Source organism: Mesoplodon bidens (genome assembly GCF_964165515.1).
Source record: "Mesoplodon bidens genome assembly, chromosome: 3".
In the NCBI taxonomy this organism is placed as follows: Eukaryota; Metazoa; Chordata; class Mammalia; order Artiodactyla; family Ziphiidae; genus Mesoplodon; species Mesoplodon bidens.
In genome coordinates, this window is record NC_138178.1 from 153901295 (window position 1) to 153919995 (window position 18701).

Below are 18701 nucleotides of genomic sequence, written 5' to 3' on the forward strand. Positions count from 1 at the left end.
ATCAAGGCCTCCGGATCCACGTGGATAGCTGAGATCTTTTCTTGGAGAAAGACACTTTGCACCCTCACTTTCTCAGCCTGATTGCCCTCCTCTCCTGCTGCCCTGTCTTTCCCCTCTTTATTGAGTTTCTCGCTCGTGTGCCCATCTGCGGCTGTCTTGTTCGCTTTCCTCCTTCCTCCCCGTCTTGATCTTTGTGCGTGTGCCTCCTTCCCCTTGTGTGTTCTCTGTCCCCCACCCATCTCCTCTTCCTCCCTCCCTTCTACTGCAAAGGGGGATTTTCCCCCGAGGGCTGTTCCCTCCCTGTCTGCCCCTCCGGGGCTTGATCCCGGCAGCCACGATGAGCTTCACCATGCACTCGGTTTTCTTCACCCTGAAGGTGAGCGTCCTGCTGGGCTCCCTGCTGGGGCTCTGCCTGGGCCTTGAGTTCATGGGCCTTCCTAACCAGTGGGCACGCTACCTCCGCTGGGATGCCAGCACGCGCGGTGACCTGAGCTTCCAGTTCAAGACCAACGTTTCCACGGGGCTGCTCCTCTACCTGGACGACGGTGGCGTTTGTGACTTCCTCTGCCTCTCCCTGGTGGATGGCCACGTGCAGCTCCGCTTCAGCATGGACTGTGCCGAGACCGCCGTGCTGTCCGACAAACAGGTGAACGACAGCAGCTGGCACTTTCTCATGGTGAGCCGTGACCGCCTGCGTACTGTGCTGCTGCTTGATGGGGAGGGCCAGTCTGGGGAGCTGCAGCCCCAGCGGCCCTACATGGATGTGGTCAGTGACTTGTTCCTTGGCGGAGTCCCTGCAGACATACGACCTTCTGCCCTGACCCTTGATGGAGTACAGGCCATGGCCGGCTTCAAGGGATTAATCCTGGATCTCAAGTATGGCAACTCAGAGCCTCAGCTCCTGGGGAGCCAGGGTGTCCAGTTGGAGGCCGAGGGACCCTGTGGTGAGCGTCCCTGTGAGAATGGTGGGATCTGCTTTCTCCTGGATGGCCACCCCACCTGTGACTGTTCTACCACCGGCTATGGTGGCAAGCTCTGCTCAGAAGGTAAGGCCCTCTTCCCTGTTCCTCTATCGCTAGAGGCCCACCCACTGGGCTGGGTAAGGACCAAGACCCCTGACGGAAACCACCTCTATCACTGAAGTGCATCTTTAGCTGCATGTCAGATTATTGCGTCCCTTTCCCTGAGGAGGTGGTAGAAATCCTTTGCTTGCTCTCAATGGAAAATCCATCAGAACTCAGCAGCAGAGAATCCTGACTACTCAACCACGGGCTCCTTACGCAAATATTTGGCTGTACTCAAAAAGCTAGATAGAGTAGACTACAGGATGTGTGTCCCAGGTGAGTTTCTTCCACCGTAGTGCAGCTTAGCGGGATGAGCCCAAGGTGAGAAGTCAGACAGAAATGGGCAAAGTGGTTATCTCTGTCCCTCCTGATCCCTTGAGAATTGGGCCCTTGGGGATAGACGGGAAACTCCCCATCACTTCTTCCTTATCGTCCCGAACATAAGGAATGCCTGTGCAGAGAAAAATGCGGGAGATGGACTGCAGGTCCACACTTGGCCCTGCTGTAAATCCAGCCCTTCAGCTGTGCCCCTCCTCCTGCAACCTTATGGAAGGTGTCTACCAGGTGGACAGGGCATCTGGGGATGGGCAGTGCTGCCTCCTTGTTCCAGCACTAGGATTTTCCATGTGTGCTTTCTCTTTCCCGTCCTCTCCTCTCCTGGTGCGAGAAGGCACAGACAGGAGCACTGTCCAGCCAAGCCCTCAAGGGAGCTGGCAGTACTCAGCATGGCCTTGGAGAACCTCCCAAGTTCAACTACAGCTTCCCAGGGGGAGGGAAGGAGGGATGTATGCCGAGGGACTTAGGCCGCCCTCACCTTTTTCACCAGATTCTGACTATTTGGGATTAGGAGAAAAGTGGTCTAGACTTTACTTTGACAAATACTTAGATTCCAGATTCCTGGACTCACTCAAGGCCTAGATTTCAATACCTGTTGAAGTGACAAAGTGACCATATGGGTGTGTGTGTTGGGATGAGGAAGACGCAAGGAAGTTACATCCCCCCCTATCCTTTTAGAGATAAGCCCTCTGTTTGTTTAGAGATGTTTGTGGCACCGTCCCATGCTGGTCTCTTCATGGAGGTGGTGGAATGTGGCTCTCAGCCTTGGTAGCCCGTTAGGATCACCTGGGGGAATTAAAAGACTCTCAGGGGCTTCCCTGGTGGCGCAGTGATTGAGAGTCCACCTGCCGATGCAGGGGACACGGGTTCATGCCCCGGTCCGGGAAGATCCCATATGCCGTGGAGTGGCTGGGTCCGTGAGCCATGGCCGCTGAGCCGGCGCGTCCCGAGCCTGTGCTCCGCAAAGGGAGAGGCCCGCGTACGGAAAAAAAAAAAAAAAAAAAAAAAGACTCTCAGGCCACACCCCAGACCAATTCAATCAAAATCTCTAGGGGGTGGGGTTCAAGCATTTGTATATTTTTAAAGCTCCCCAGGTGATTCCATTGTGCAGCTAAAGTTGGGAACCAACAGGTCAAGGGAAGTCAGGTAGGTGCGGTCAGGTGAGTGTGTTAGTGCTGACTCCCATGATCTCTTCGTTCAGGTGATGCCCCACTGCCTTGGGATTTGTAATTAAAAACAGTGTCTGCAGGTGTTCCTCAAACTTTCCCAGAACTGCCCAATCCCTAAAGCAGGTTGTGGTTGATATGAATTTTAGCAACTAGTAGGTATTACAAATTTTTTTAAAAATCAAAACAAAGTTTATTTCACAGGTGATACATGCTGGATACTAGGACACTTTGGGGATCTTGTTGGGAGCCTCCTTGTAGGTCAAGTATGGGCTACCTCGAGTGCTTCTTTCCCTTTTTGGGCTTGGCATCATACCTCCCTTCCTGTGGGTGGGCTGCAGGAGAGGGAGATGCAAGACATGCATCTCATCTTTTTTTGGCTTCTGTTTTTCCCCACTGAACCCACTGGAAGAAGGGTTGGGGAAGAGGGGTAGAGGCAACACCAACCCACACAGCCACTTTGCGACTGTGGTTACTGAAGCACTTATCACAAGCAGGTCCCTCCTGGAGCTGACTGCAGTTCCAAAGCTTCTTAGCTTTGGAGAAAGTTCTGCCTGAAGATGCTGACATGATCACTTGTTTTCTCCTTCACCCAAAGGATCTGTTCTGTTCTCAGAATTTGCCTTGGAAGCCGGCATTCTTCCTTTCTAGGGACCAGGGTGTTTGCAAGTGTGTTGTTAACTTGCTGATGATCCCTGATTGCATCTTTTGTGTTTAAAAAGAACTCATTTCCTCTGGGCAGGTTTGGATCAGCACTTTTCTGCAGGAAGAATCTCTATGCTGTATATGTATACAATTTCTTCTCTCTCTCTCTCTCTCTTTTTTCCCCCTTTGGTTCGGTTGTGTGTGTGTGTGTGTGTGTGTGTGTGTGTGTGTGTGTGTTTGAGGTCTCCAGAGGAATCTCTTCAGAGCAGATGATAGGCAGTCAATTTTTTAATAGCTAAATACAATATGTATATTTTAATAGTAGTTCTTTCTGTAGGGTTCAGATCATCTCGTGGCTATGGACTGACACCTCTGTCTGTAGAAGGCAGACACACAGTATATTTCATTATTCTCTTGATACATAATACAGTAAATAAACTCTGTAGTAACTAACACTTGGTTGGTTTGGAGCAGTGCAAAGTTTGAGGTGAGGATGGATGCTGGGGCAGGTACCAGAATTTATTGTTGGTGACTTGAAGCCTGTTGATCCTGGTAATTGTCATTATGTCTAATCAATCACAAAAATGCATTTCAGGCTTTTAGAAAATACCCGTTCTCTGCACACACAGTTAATTTTTAGAGTAAGCAGGGAAAACTCACCTGTAAAATATGAAGGGGAAAATAATCACAGCTGCTAAGGGTCAAGCAGAACTGCATAAAACAAGATAAACAGCCTAACTAAATGCCTTCCCATTTTCCTAAAGATAGTGTAAAGTGGGTAGTGAGGGTGCATCTATTCCCTCCTCTCTCCCCCATTTTAAATTGCAAATGTCACAGAACTGAAACCAGGGGACTTAGTCCCAGCAGTGGGTCCTGTGTACCAGGCATCTGATCGTTCCACTTTGCAGGATGGGCCGTGCCATTTGATTGTGTGAGGGCTTCATGCTTTAGCAGTTTGAGAGCAGGAAGGGCTGGGAAGGCTCCTGCATCTTCAGATGGATGTGGTCGGGGCCTGTCGGAGGTGCTCTCTGCGGTCCATTAGCTTCTAGCATGCTGGCAGTATTGACGTTTGCTCAGCCCCGTCTGGCTTTCCATGCCTCAGTGGCTCCAAAATGTCTCCACGCTGCACCCCAGGAAGAAAGCACAGATGGGCCCATCTCTTCTATTTGCTTTGGGCTATTTTGATCCCTCGTTGGGTATCTTTTCTCGGTAAGACCCACAAGACGCCGGAGATAGTTGCTGTGGGAGAGTTGGGTTTAGGGGGAAGAGCTGTGGACACAGAATCTTCTGTTTCCTGGGGCGAAAGGCTATTAGCTCTGACTGCAGACTGAACTCCACGCAGCCTACTTGGGAAAACTTCATTCCAAGACTCCCAAACCAACTGATGGTCACATTGAACGTTCTGGCACACGATGGAGGGAGAAGGGGGTCCCAGATTTTTACCTCTAGGTGTGATGTTTATAAATAAAATGTTTGGGTTCTCAACTTCAGATTTGTTCAAGTTGACTTTTCATCTTTTTAAACGACTTTAAAATTATGCATATCTGGTTTGGAATATAGTCCAGCTGAGGTGGATCATATTCACCTAGCTTTTTCTGTTTAGTCCAGTCTGTCCTGTTTTTGGGCATCCCTGACGCTCCCTGGGCAATAAATAAAGAGGTATCCCTAGCGCCCTCCAGAGAGCAGCCCCCTCATGGGTCATTGGGAGTTTGTCATTACCTTGAAATGAGTTTAAGCTTGATTATTTATTTTTAAAACATCCTTAGTTATGAATGTGCAATTTCTCAACAGTCTTACAGCCATGAAGAATTGATTCACTGCCAAGGTGTATAAATTTCAGTACCAGTTTCTCTAAAGAGTTCATTTTGCATGAAGTCAGCCTGTTGCAGGTGGGGTGGAGCCAAGGAAAGATGGGGAAGCTTTCACAGGTTGATCTCTACTCTCAAATCTTAATACACGGGTCTGCCTATGTCACATATCATTTGTATGTCCATGTTTTTAGGTTAATTCAGTGAAGAGACATGAGGTCCTCTTCAGCTGGCCAAAAAAAAAAGTTGGTTCATTGTCTGCTCTCTTTTCCTGCTGACTTGGGCAAGGTGCCCAGACCAAAAGCTGCTTCCTTTGAGTCTCAGCTGTTGTTTTCAGGTGTTGGGATCCTACAGTGAAGTGCAGTTGTGGGTGTGGGTGATAGTGGCCAGTCTTTTTACAAGCACGCTGTTGTGTGGTACCCACTAGCCTCCCATCCCCCATCCCTCCTGCTGTCTGAAGCTGACATCCTACTCAGGTTGGTTTGATTGATGGCTCAACAGGACTGCATAGCCTTGGCATGCCTTCCTGAAAGTGAATTTCAATTCGTTTTCTTTTTACTGAGAATCTTGCCTCTCTTCCCCCATTTCTCAAAGCCAGAACTGGGACAGAAAGGTATTCCAAGAGAAGGTGCTTACCCCTGAGGCTTTACCAAGAGCCAAAGACATTGATGCTATAGTGAAGGTACGGATGATTGCCCCAGCTGGATCCTCCTGTTTGGGGCACTTGCGTAAAAAATACAATCATTTCCCCTCCGCCTCCCCCTTGCACCTCCTGCCGGAATACGAACGTGGCTTTGTTCCTAATCTAAGTCAACCCTGAATGGCCTAGGAGGGGGCAGGGAGTAGTAAGTAATCAGGAGTAAAGGCTAGCTCCTTTCAGAATCGAAGCACAGAAGCAGGGAGGACTGCTGCTTCTGAGACTTGATTTCCCACCTGGTATTCGGGCTTTAGGACCAGCCCAGCTCTCCACTGGCCCAGCCAGTCAGCCAGCCAGCGGGGGCTGTCGCTAAACGAGCCTGAATAGGGGTCTGATTGCTCCTTTCTCCTCCTCTCCTTCTGATTACCCAGTGAGATTTCCTGGGTATGCTGTATGCTAAATGGCAGAGCAGCCGCCTGCCACTTGCTCCAATTATCCCTCTTTTAACTGCAAGGGAAGAGCAATTTTTTTACTGCCCCCCTCCCCCCTCCACAATAGCATCTCTGCCTCCTTTAAAGAAATAAGACCCTTCTTCCTAGGCCCCCCTTCAGTGGGGTGAGAGCAGCCTTCTCCCTTCGCACAGCCTGCACACCAGCTGCTGGCTGCAGAGTAGGTGGGCCTTGGGTAATGCTTCGGTCCATATTCAGCAGCGTTGAGGGTCGGGCAGGCATTCTGCCAGAACCCTTCCAGTAGCAGTGAACTTGCATTTGCATTTGGTAATGAGACACCACACGCCCAGCGCTGGGGGGCTAATCATCAAGTCCCCTATCTCTCTTTGCAGGCTGTCCCGGAGAGGTTTCCAGTTCCTGAGCAGCTGCCACCCTCAGCTAGGTATTCTCCCTCCGTCACAGCGCAGAAGAGGTGGGGTGTGGGCTGTGCTTGGGGGATGGAACTAACGTGCCCTCCCCGAGGATGACTCCTATTGCCCTGGAGTCACTGGCTCTGCTGTGAGTCCAGAACAGTGAGGCCCCAGAGGTGGAAGTGGAGGGAGAGAGGCTTCGGGGCGGGGCTCTGAAGGTCAGGTACCCTTCTTAGACAAAAATAATAATGACATTATTACTATTACTGAATACCACCATGTGCCCGACCTCCTAGGTGCATTGTCTCATCTGATCCTCACAGCGCTCCTATGCATCTGCTATCATTAACTAGCCCTATTTTACAGATGGGCAAACTGAGGAGCAGAGAAATTTAAAACTTGAACAAGGTTTGGTGGTTAAGAACATGGCTTCTGGAGTGAAAAAGATCTGGACTTAAATCTAGGCTTGCCCACTTACACATTGTCTTTGGAGAAGGTTTTGGAAGCTTCAGCATCTTTATCAGTAATAATAACAACAACGATAATAATAATAATAGCAGCTAACAGTCACGGGGTCCTCACTCCATGCCTGCTCTGTATTAGCCCTTGTAACACTCAGAACCGCTCTTGACACACTGTTATTGTTCTAATTTTGTAGATAAGGAAGCTGAGGGACAAAGGGTAAGTAACTCCCCCAAGGTCACACAGCTCAGAAGAGGCAGGGCTGGGGTTTGTATCTAAACAGTCTGGCTTTAGAGTCCACACTCTTAACCACTGTGCTATCCTGCCTTGCAGCAAAGCAGGGATAACAAGAAGCCATACGTTAGGGAGTTGTTGAGAGCTTGAAATGAGATCAGACAGACAAAATTACCGGTGTAGTCTCTGGGAAAGAATGAGTCCTGACTCTGGGCTGTTAGCCGCCTGCTGGGTGTAAGAATGAATTATGTGTCGATTTGGTTTCATAGAAACCCTGTGAGCTACCCCCACCTCTGCCATTTTCCTTCATCCCAGTTTGAGAAGTGGCAGAGAGAAAAGGAGGGGAATTTCAGGGAAGTATAGAATCCAATCCCATCACCATTTTGCCCCCGCCTAAGAGCATGGGGTCACTGACAATGGTTGTGCCCTTTGGACTGTATTCAGAACTCTTTGCCTGCAAATGTGATGTTCTGGTCCCCACAGCATCCCGATGAGGTAGGTAGGACAGGCCTTACCGTACCACTGAATAAGTGAGGAGACCCAGACTCAAGGTGCCGTTGGACTTGTGGGTAGACAGCATGAGGGCAAGCTTGGATGCTGCCTATTTGGCAGGTGAGAGCCCGGATCCTCAACATAGCATTTCATTTCTGCTTCTAGGCTCCCTTCGTTGACACAAATGGCCTGTGTCTCCATCATGAAATGGAGCATTCATTGCCTCCCTGGTTGCTGATGACAAGCAAAATGTCAGACTCCCGGGGCAGGAGTTATCAGCTTGGTCAGTCCCAGGAGAGAGAAAGAGAGGATGCGAGAGAATGAGAGAGAATGAATGAATGAGTATTCAACTCCCACCCTCAAGAGCCTGGTTTGAAATGAGGTGCCTAAGAATGGACCTGTGGGTCCCGAGGGAGTTGGAGCACGGCTCCCCTACACTGGAGCGTCGCTGGACAGCACGACCTCTTCAGACTTACCTTTAGTTTCCCAGGTACCAGGAAGTGTCCAGCAGCCCACCCAGGGTTGGTGGTGAAAGGTGGAGCTCCTGGATGAACCTTTCACACTGCTTGCTCTCCTGCTGACTCTCTTCCCAGATAACAAAACCAGACTCCCTTTCTCTCTGTTTATTCTTCTCTTCTCCTTTGTGTGTGTGGGAGGGAGACTATTACAGAGGTGGATTTGCCACAAAACTAAACCTTTCATGTATCTTCACTTGCATGGGCCCCTTCAAGGCCCCATGCCTAACACTGTATTGGTGATTTTTTTCTTAAGGAAACTCCAGTATCATAAGCTTCTGGTCCCCACCTCTGTGGATCTGCCTCTGTTAAGAAGACTTGTTGCTGCCCAGTGACAGCAATGTTGCTCTGGGTGTATGAGTGATTCCCCAGTGACCGATGACCCTTCATCACAGACGCATTTCCCTTCACTTCATAACCAACAGGGCAGGAAGAGCCATGGAGAGGGAGTGTGGGAGGATGAAGGCATACAGGAATACTGTTTGGGGAGCTGTGGTGGGAGCGGGGGACATCTAGGGTGTACAGTGGGTAACAAGGGTGTGTTTAGAAATGTTTGCTGTAGATTTAGAGGAACCAGCTGGTCTTTAAACAGAAGGAGCATCCTGGTCCCTCCTGAGGTTTCCCAGCTGAAGTTGGGATGCTTGGTTTGCCGTGGCTCACTGAGGGGCTGTGTTACAGGTGACAGGCTGTGGATGACAGAGGAGAGGGACAAAGCGTGGCTCTACAGGCCCGTCTCCGTGATCTGTGTGGGGACTGACAGTGCCAGTGGGTTGTCATTACAGCTGTTGTTCTCCAAAAGCTGATGTCTTTGGGTGACCTATTTAAAAGCAATATGGGGGCTTCCCTGGTGGTGCAGTGGTTAAGAATCCGCCTGCCAATGCAGGGGACATGGGTTCGAGCCCTGGTCTGGGAAGATCCCACATGCCATAGAGTAGCTAAGCCCGTGCACCACAACTACTGAGCCTGCGCTCTAGAGCCCGTGTGCCACAGCTACTGAAGCCTGTGCGCCTAGAGCCCGTGCTCCACAACAAAAGAAGCCACCGCAATGAGAAGCCTGCGCACCGCAACGAAGAGTAGCCCCCACTCGCCTCAACTACAGAAAGCCCGCACGCAGCAACAAAGACCAAACATAGCCAAAATTAATTAATTAATTAAATATATAAAATTAAAGCACTATGGGACCCCTTTAAATGTGTCATCATCTATGTCTGCTCTCAAACCTCCACTGCTGTCCACAATATTCCTACATAATGTATTTTACAGAGTTAAAAAAAATTTTTTTTTTAATATCCAGGAACCAGTACCAGTAGCTTTTCAAAACAAATTGATCTCATAGTCATCCAACCAAACTACCCAGCTCCACTCTGTGATAAAACTTACTCTGCATGTGGGCCTAAAAATTGTGAATGCTCTCAGCTCTTCAAGGGGGAAATGCAGTTCTCTGGAAGGCTGTGCAAGGTCCCAAAGAGGGTGGGGATGAAAGCAAGGCAGGGACACAAGCTGTAGGCAACAGGAACTCCTGGTTTAAGCTGTGAAATTCATTTAAGATCCTTTCGGGGGCTTCCCTGGTGACGCAGTGGTTGAGAATCTGCCTGCTACTGCAGGGAACATGGGTTCGAGCCCTGGTCTGGGAGGATCCCACATGCCGCAGAGCAAGTAGGCCTGTGAGCCACAGCTACTGAGCCTGCACGTCTGGAGCCTGTGCTCCGCAACAAGAGAGGCCGCGATAGTGAGAGGCCCGCGCACTACGATGAAGAGTGGTCCCCGCTCGCCACAGCTAGAGAAAGCCCTCGCACAGAAACGAAGACCCAACACAGCAAAAATAAATAAACTAATTAATAAATTCCTACCCCCAACATCTTCTTAAAAAAAAAAAAGATCCTTTCGGTTTTGCCAAGGCTCTTATTTAATTTCAGTATCTTTGCACCTAAGAAGACGGCTCTGGGGAGCTTTTCCTTCAAGTTTCTCCATGAGACTCTATGCATCCAACCCTTTTCTGACATTTTGGCCTCTCGCCTGTGGATTTGGTTCTCCTGAAGTGGTCCTGTTTGCTGGTGCAAAGTCTTTAGGAGCCAGGGTCTTGATAGTCCCATGGTTGTTGGCAGTGTTAGGGCTGGTGTCTCCACTCTGGCAGGCAGGGCATTCCAGGCAATTCTATAACCTCTCCTCCAGCTATGACTGGAATAGAAGAAGTGCAGTGAGAGAGTGTACAGCTTGTATACTCAATACGGTGCTTTCAAATAAAAACGAGTAGCCCATTGCAAGGAGGGATGAGCAAGGCTGAAATCACTTCTCTGTGGGAAAGGGCTCACCGAACACTCACAGTCTCTTCCTTCCTCCTCATTCTCTCAGCCTTCTTTCCTCTCCAGAAGGGGTACTCTCTCACACGGTTAGCCTTGGAGGGCTGAGGGAATGAGGAAGAGTGGACCTGAGGGTGTTAAGCCTCTCACCCTTAGGATTCTGAAAGACTAATGATCATCCCCTAACATATTTGTTTGATCTAGTTCAGGAAAGACAAGGCTGGAGTTTAGGCTGAGGCAATGTGCTGTGAGTTCTTCTTTTAAGGAGACACACTGAAATGCGGGGGGACTCTGGTGCTGTGGGAGAAATCCTCTGTGAGGGATGAAACACAGATCCTGTGACCCATGTAGAGGACAGTAAGACATTTCTATCACCTTCTAGCCATGGCTTTGCTTGTGTAATGCACTGAAAACCAAGGTGCATGTTAAGAATCATGGGATAATATGTTTGGAGGGGTCTTTTTAAAAAAATTGAGGCATAATTGACATATTAGTTTCAGGGGTATAGCATAATATACAAATTCGATATTTGTATATATTGCAAAATGGTCACCACAGTAAGGCTAGTTAACATCCACCACCATATACATAGTTACAGAATTGTTTTTTCTTGTGATGAGAACTTTTAAGATCAGTTCTCTTAGCAACTTTTAAACATGCAATACAGTATTATCAGTAATATAGTCACCATGCTGTACATTACTGGAGGGGACTTTAAAGGTCATTGGGTCTATTCTAACTATTCACTTCCCATCCTTTTCTCCACTGTATAAGACATCTCTGACCCCCCCCCAAAAAAAAAAAACCCTAGTCAACTGCAATGGCAGGGTCTTGGTACTTTTCAAGGCATCCTGATGTATCTCTGATCATACTGAGCATCAGGGAGCCCTTCCTACATGAGGCCAAGGTCTGCTTCTCAGACACTTCCTCACTGGTCCTCATTCTAATTAAGGCAATCTGACCTTTGTGATGGGCCATGTGGGCGAGGGGGTTGGATAGGTCATAACATTTCTGGATGATGCTTTGTAGGAATGAACCCTTGTGCAAAGTAAAATTCATAAGGGATTCTCTAATATAGCACTAACAGTATACACACCACTGAGTTATTTAAAATTGACTGCTTCTGATTAATCTAAAACAACATGGGAGGGATTGATGTGGGAAGAGATTCTGATGTAAGCAGGTGATTCATGCTCCAGTCATTTTGTTCCTGGGGAGCTTCACTCTGAAAGATTCATGGTTAGCCCCATCTCTGGCTCTATTATCTGTGCCTCATTTCATCCCCCTAAGATGTCCCATCTTCCTCCATATTCAGCCAGCTTTTCAGCATCTCTGAATTTCCAAGATGCCCCCTGGAAACCTCTAATGGCAATAAGCAGTAAGATGAGAAGTTCTAGAATGCTATGGAGTAGAGGAAAGTGGAATTGGCTTGGACTTGCTTTACAAGTCCATCGTGGCAGCCAGGGTCAGACACCCCAACAGACATCAAGATTTTGATAAAAAGCCTAGTATGATGCTTTAAAAAAAGATAAGGGTATGAGATGAAGAAGTATTGAGTAGCTATTCCTGGCAACTGGCCTTGGAAGCATATGCCCTATTCAAAATGCTTCCTACTCTGCCAGGTTGCCTTGGGTATCCCATGTTTTTGGCACTGTTGGGAAGAAGTCTCCCAGGGAGAGGATTAGGCAGGGCTAGAAGATGTTGCTCCCACATTGGCATGGACCGGAAACCTGCCAAGCAAATGCCCTCCTGCACCCTAAAGGGGATGAGGCTATTCTTGGCTCTCAGCCACCTCCCCATTGACAGGCATTTTACTGACACTGCAGCAAAGAAAGGAGAATTTGTCTCATAACTCATGGTTTAAAATAGTTTACTTTTAAGAGCAAAGCCCACAGCCATCCTTTTGAGCCCAAGCATTAAAATATACTCAGAGTCACCGACTTCTGTGCAGTCCCATTGCCCAGCCAGGTTGTATGTACTGCATGCCTGTGCAGGGTAATGGGCATGGCCATCTCACGTAGTCATGTGGTAATTGCCACGTGGGAAGAAGATGATTGGGTTTTAGTTGCCGTGGGAACTTTGTTCTTTGCTCATCCTGATGTTGTTTTCAGCCTTGTGTTAATTCAGATTGGAGCTGTTTTTTCCTTGTGTAGAATATATAACCAGTGGCTACGTTTTGATGTGTCTCGTGGCTCCCTTTGGCTTTCACAACCTTAATGCAAGTTGCAGTAGCTCAGCTGGGTTTCCTGATTCCTTCTGCAGGAGTATATGTGAGGAGGAACTCTCTTTGAGACCTGTAAGACATGAAACCATGGGAAGACTCTGTTTCCCTTTGTTAATTACTGTTCCAGGCTTGTATGCTAAATGGCATGTCTCTGGTATCTGACAGAAAGCAGGTGCTCAATAAATGTTTGTTGCCTTAATAAAGCACACTCTGTGTGTATGTGTCTGCATGCATTTCACGTTTTGTATGCATACCTATGCGTGTGCTCACTAACGTGTGATGGATGGATGCAGGTTCCCATCAAGAATGTGAGCTCAATAATGTCTGTTTAATACATTGATTACAGCTATGACTTGGACCACAGTGGCATGGGCCACCATTGGAAATACCTTCTTTTAATAGGAAAAGTGGTGTGTTTGCCATGGGGCAGTTTTCACAGAATCTGTGTCAAACACATGTACATTCCACTTGGTTTGATCTAGTTGAAGATGAACTAGCAAGACTTTGTTTGTTTATGAGCCAGTGGTTTCCTGTAACAATCATAGACAGCAGCCAGCCTGGGACCATGTAAATGCTTGTGGAATGGCTGTTTGAGGCAAGCACGTTGTTGTCACTGGGGATGGAGAGGCCCCATTAGCTTGTGTGGATTCCCTGGAGAAGAGGAGGCTCACTGGGGACAAGATGATTGTCCTCGGATATCGGAAGAGCTGCCATGTTGAGGAGGGAGTGGATATCAGACTCGAGGGTTGAAGGGATCAGAGCTACAGAGGAGGATTTCTGATGCTGAGAGCTGTTGGGCCATTGAATGCACAGCTTTGCCAAGTCCTATTGCTGGGAGGGGGGCAGTAGGTGCTGGAGTGACACCTGTCAGAAATGTGTGCTGGTGTGTACGTGCCTTCAAACCAAGGACTCCATGGTTCTGGGGGTCTCAGCAGCCAGGCCTACCCTTACGTTTGATCACGTACGTCCTCTGCAGTTCAGGGATGTGGAAAGATTATTCTCCAGATCAGTGGCCTTCAAAAAGGGGCACATGCAAAGACCACTTGGGGGGATATAGGAAGGAAACAATTAAAATGTATAGTTAACTTATATGCAAATTATTTATAAATAAAGATACATCTCTCAGGAGAACATAGTAAAATTATTTTTCCTAATGGGGAGTTGGTTCAGAAAGCTTTGGAGGTCACTGATCAACACTCAAATCTACATTTATCTCTAGTTGGCTATAGTTACTCGACCCCCAGGCTTACAGGTTTCAGGTGGAGGATGATGCCCAAAGTGTTCTGGATGCCAGTGGGATGTGTGTCGGGCTCCTCTACCCTGTCTTCAGCTCTGTGTGTGGTGGTCTTGGTTGACCTGGCCAGGTGTCTTTGGAGGGTCCCACGGGAAGTTACTCCAGTCACACCTTCCTCTTTCAGAGGCCTCACTGTTTGGAATCATTGATAATATCTACTATCTCGGAGCTTTTTTCAGCATAAAAAAATCATAGTGTTTGCTGGGGCAACTTTGGATTGTGTAAGAGAACTAAGCCTTTGAAGTATGTTCAAGCATTTGCAAAGCAGTCCTTGATGTATAATCATCTATTTGTTGAAATAGACCATCTGTTTACTGGAATAAGTGCATTTTCTGACATTCACTGAGTGAATGCCTGTTGTCTACCAGTGTGGGCACTGCCCTTGAGGATCTTATGGTCTAGTTGGGAAGGCTGTCAGGCAAAGAGGTGTTGTACACATTAGAGTCGCTAAAATACCAGTTGGAATGTTTGTGGACTAGCTCAAAAGGGGATGTTCCACCTGCTTGGAGTATGAGGGTGTGTGCTTAGGCTGGGAGCCAGGGGTTGGAGGACATCTTACAGCAGAAAATCTTAGGCTGGACTTGGAAGCTTTAACTAGCAGACTGGGAGGAAAGGGCCCTCAGGGCAGCCCTATGAAGCAGCAGGCTACTCTTGCCAGTAGTTTGCAGTAGTTAATGTGGCTGGATTAAAGGGCTGAGGCCCATGGAGGAGGAATATGAAGAGCGCTTAGGTAGCTGTGGGTCTTAAATGTTTGTAAGGATTTGAAACATTGTTTCTTCCTGCACCTGGGAGCCACTGGAAGTTTTTCCATTGAGTAGTGACCGTAAGATTTGAATTTTAGAAAGATGGCTCTGGGGCAGTTTGCATGAGGGATTGGTTGGCAACTGGAAGGCAGAAAGCAGGGGGGCCAGGTAGAGGCTATTGTGTGGTTTTGGTGAGAGAAGAGGCAGTACTTGGGGGAGTAGTGATGGAGGAAGGGCCAACTGCAGAGATGTTAAGAAGAGGCCCTTAATAATTGGAAAGCAATGACCTTTAGTGGGTTTGGATCAGGCTACCTGGCTCTGACACATACTAGTTGTGTAAACTTGGGCAAAGGACTTCACTTCTCTGTGTTTCAACTTAAATATCTGTGAAATAGATGTAATAATAGTGCCCACCATTTCAGATTGCTTTCAGGCTTCAGTGAGATATCACACATAGAATACTTAGAACAATGCTTGGCACACAGTAAGCATTCAGTGAATGTTAGCCATTATTACTAATTATTATTGATGATGATGCTGATGATTGAAAAGGGGAAAGAGGAACTTTGATCATACGCTCTTTTGGTTGTGGGTATAGCTAGGAAAGTCAGTGGGAAGAGGAGATTTGGGGTGAAGGTGGGAGAGGGGTAATAATAAATTTTGGTTTGTCCATATCCCTCCCACCTTCTCTTCAGAACCTGTAGGATACCTGCAGGGAGATGTTCAGAGGCAGGTGGGGGCAATGGTTGTGTGAGGGAGGAGGATGGGGCTGGGCAGATGTCAGGGTTGTCGTTGTAGGGATGAGGGAAGGCTGGCACAGGAATGAGGTTGTCCAGGCAAGGAGTCTAACTGAAAGGAGAAGGAAGCTAAACTCAGAACCTTCCAGAACCTTAATATTTAGGATAGTAGAGGAAAAGGAATCCACAAGATAGATTAAAACAGATTACCAGAGATATAGAAGGAAACTAGGAACAAAGAAAAGTTCCTTAAAATTCTTTACTGGGCAATGAATGAAAAAATATACCTTCTCAACCTGGTTGAAGTTGGGGCATGCATTTGAATATAATAAAACAGCATCGAAAGATTATGTAATTTAGTTTTAAAAACTACTCACGTTGGTCTTTCTTCTGCCTTCAATTTAGTGAGATCTGTGCATTTGAGAAAATTTCTGCAAATGGAAATTTAAGTCTCATATAGAGATGATGAATCTGAGGGTTTTGGATGTTCTGCTCATGAACATGATAGAATTTCTGGCTCCTAGAATGTTAGAATCTCATGGGAATCAAGAGCTCAAAGATCTGAAAGAAACAAACCCAGAAGAGTGAAGTGATTTGCTCAAGATCAGCAAGTTGGTGTTCTGGTTTGTACTTTGTGTTTCTTTGAGACCATGTGAGCTAAACATAAAATGCTTTAGCTACATTTTTCTTGGAATTGGTCATTGAACTCCCAGGATACCAGCGGTGACAGTCAGCTCAAAGCCACACACCTTCTCCTGGGCTTGGGGAAGAGATTCCTCTCACTCTGGCTCCTGTGAGCTGAAAGAGCAAGATCCCCTAAACTGGAGGTGCTAGAAGCCCCCGGCTCAACAGCCAGTGATATAAGTACTGGTAATTCACTGTGGTTTCTCTATCTCTGCCCAGGGTGGGGTGCTTGGAAAGGAAGCAAAATACTTTCTTAAGGAAATCAAAGCTCGGTTCTGGTTGCCTGCTTGCTGCCTTCCTCCTGTCTCCGACTCTCTGGGCCCGGGGGTGGGGATCGTGTGTGTGTCCATGCTCCAGATGCTTGCTGTGCATCATGGTTTTCCAGGAATTTCAGGACACAGGAATTTTCGCCCAGCTGTGTTGTGTATTGCTGTTCAGCAATCTGAAGTTGCTTATCCAGCGTAAGTCAGAATGGGGAGGCTAGGGAGGAGGGGGAACGCCTTCTAACATTTTTCAAAGCAGAAGAAATTGAGGTGTTAGGGGCCCAGCTGGCGTGTGATGAGAACCAAGAAATGGAGCATACGTGAGCATGCATGCTCACATGAAATCTCTTACAGAAACCCAGGGATGTTATTCGAAAGTACCTCTCCCACCCCCCACAACATGACACACTGACTGAGGGCCCACTATGTGTCAGGAGAAGCATTGGGGGTACAGTGATGAACAAGACAGTCATGCCTCCATGCTGCTTAATTAGCCAAGCAATAATCAAGTGATGGATGCTTTGAAAGGAGAAGGATAACATAACCGTGGTCTCTGTGCTTTCAGGAGTCCCTCTTCACGCCTGGCAGAGCAAAGACTCTGTGAAGTTCAAGGGTGTGATTAAGACACTCCAAGGAGTTACAGGAGGTCCAGGGCTTTTTCTGGACCCAGTGCTCAGGCCGGCTCTCCTAGCCTGAGTCTCCCGGCCAAGGATCCCAGGTGAAGTCAGTGGATTTAGGGCTGAGTTTAGCTTTATGCCCAGTTCTAGTCATGCTTACTGAGTATGGCCTCAGTGATGCCGTTGTAATGTCATGGAAATCGTATGATGTATCAGCTGTCTATTTTGATTGACTAAATTTAATAACAATGGTGATGATGAACTACTTCTCATGAAGTGCTTTCTATGTGCCAGGCACTGAGCTAAGGGCTTGCAAATGTGACTTCCTTTGATTTTCCCAGTCACTCTCACCAGGGAGGTTCTACTGTTTTTCCGGTTTTCTAAACCAAGGAACAAGGTTGAAGAGAGAAGGCAATCTAGCTGCCTAAGACATGAGTCTGGGCAGTCGGACGATCTGGAGTTTGGGTTCTTATCGCCTCCCTCTGTCTCCTCTTCAATCTGGCACTGAACGGTGGCTTCTGTGGCCATTGAAGACCCAGTTCCATGCTCTGCTGGCCCAGCTGGGGTGCCTCTAGCATGCAGGGGCACTGCCTTTCTTCTCTTCACTAACCTGTCTTCTGATTTCTCCCTCTCCTGCACATGACTGACTTTGATCCCAAATCAGGCACATGTTGCAAAGAGGGACATAAAAACTGTCCTGGAATTCCCCCTCCCACCTCTCCCCGAGCCTTTATCCTGGGTGTCTTATTTCATCCCATGAGCGGTAAATGAACCATGAACTGCTTGAACTGGAATCCCATATTTTCTCAGTCTTTTATAACCCACGGTCTCCAAGTCATTTTGTTGTTGTTGTTAGCATAGTCCCGCTATCCAAGAGGCCTTGGTCAAGCTTTGGTGGAAATCTTTTGCTTGTATTAAGTTGTAAAATGAATATTGTTACGATCTGCGTATCCAACCCCAGCACATACATTTTTATCACCCTCCCCCGTCTTGAACATCACAATCCAACCTTCTTCTCTCATGAAACTGTGACTTAAAGAAGCAAGGTAACTTACAACAGGCCACTCAGCTAGCAAGTGGCCAGGGGACTGGGGCTCGAGCCCAGAAGTCCTCACTGTCAGTCTAGTATCCATTCCCCTACATCACGCTGAGAAAAGAGACTCGATTGATTCAGAAGAACATTGATTGCCAAGCACAATCCATGGTGATCAAAACAGCTGTGCCGCCTGTCTTCATGGAGCTTACAAATTAGAGCTATGGAAAACATAAACCAATAAATGCATAATTACAGTGGTGATGAGTGCTGCAGGTGGAAAGAACGGGGTGAGGGGAGATCTAATGAGAAAACGGGTGTCACTCCGCTGAGGAGCGACATCTAAAGATGAGGAGGAACAGAGAGAAAGCAATGGAGAGGGGCTGCATACGTGCATTGTCAACTGCTCAGTTTAAGGACAAGGTTGATCAGTCTAATATTCGTGGCAGGAACTATGTCTTTTACTTTTATGTATTTGTTTGGGATATGGTTGATGGGTAATACAGATGGATGGGTGGATGGATAAAGAACTGTCTGGAGGGCTTCCCTGGGGACGCAGTGGTTGGGAGTCCGCCTTCCGATGCAGGG

The 18701-nt window shown here is 47.7% G+C and overlaps 1 protein-coding gene across 7 annotated transcripts in view; it reads left to right on the forward strand.

Annotated features, from left to right (window-relative positions):
• Positions 1-337: 337 nt before the first annotated feature.
• Positions 338-18701, forward strand: part of NRXN3 (neurexin 3) — a gene marked incomplete at both ends in the record, with an annotated part of 1611783 nt that continues 1593419 nt past the window's right edge. For all 7 annotated transcript variants that reach the window (XM_081229994.1, XM_081230007.1, XM_081230004.1 and 4 more), the window contains one exon: positions 338-1046. In XM_081229994.1, the coding sequence (XP_081086120.1) occupies positions 338-1046 (709 nt within the window). The remainder of the gene's footprint in view (positions 1047-18701) is intronic.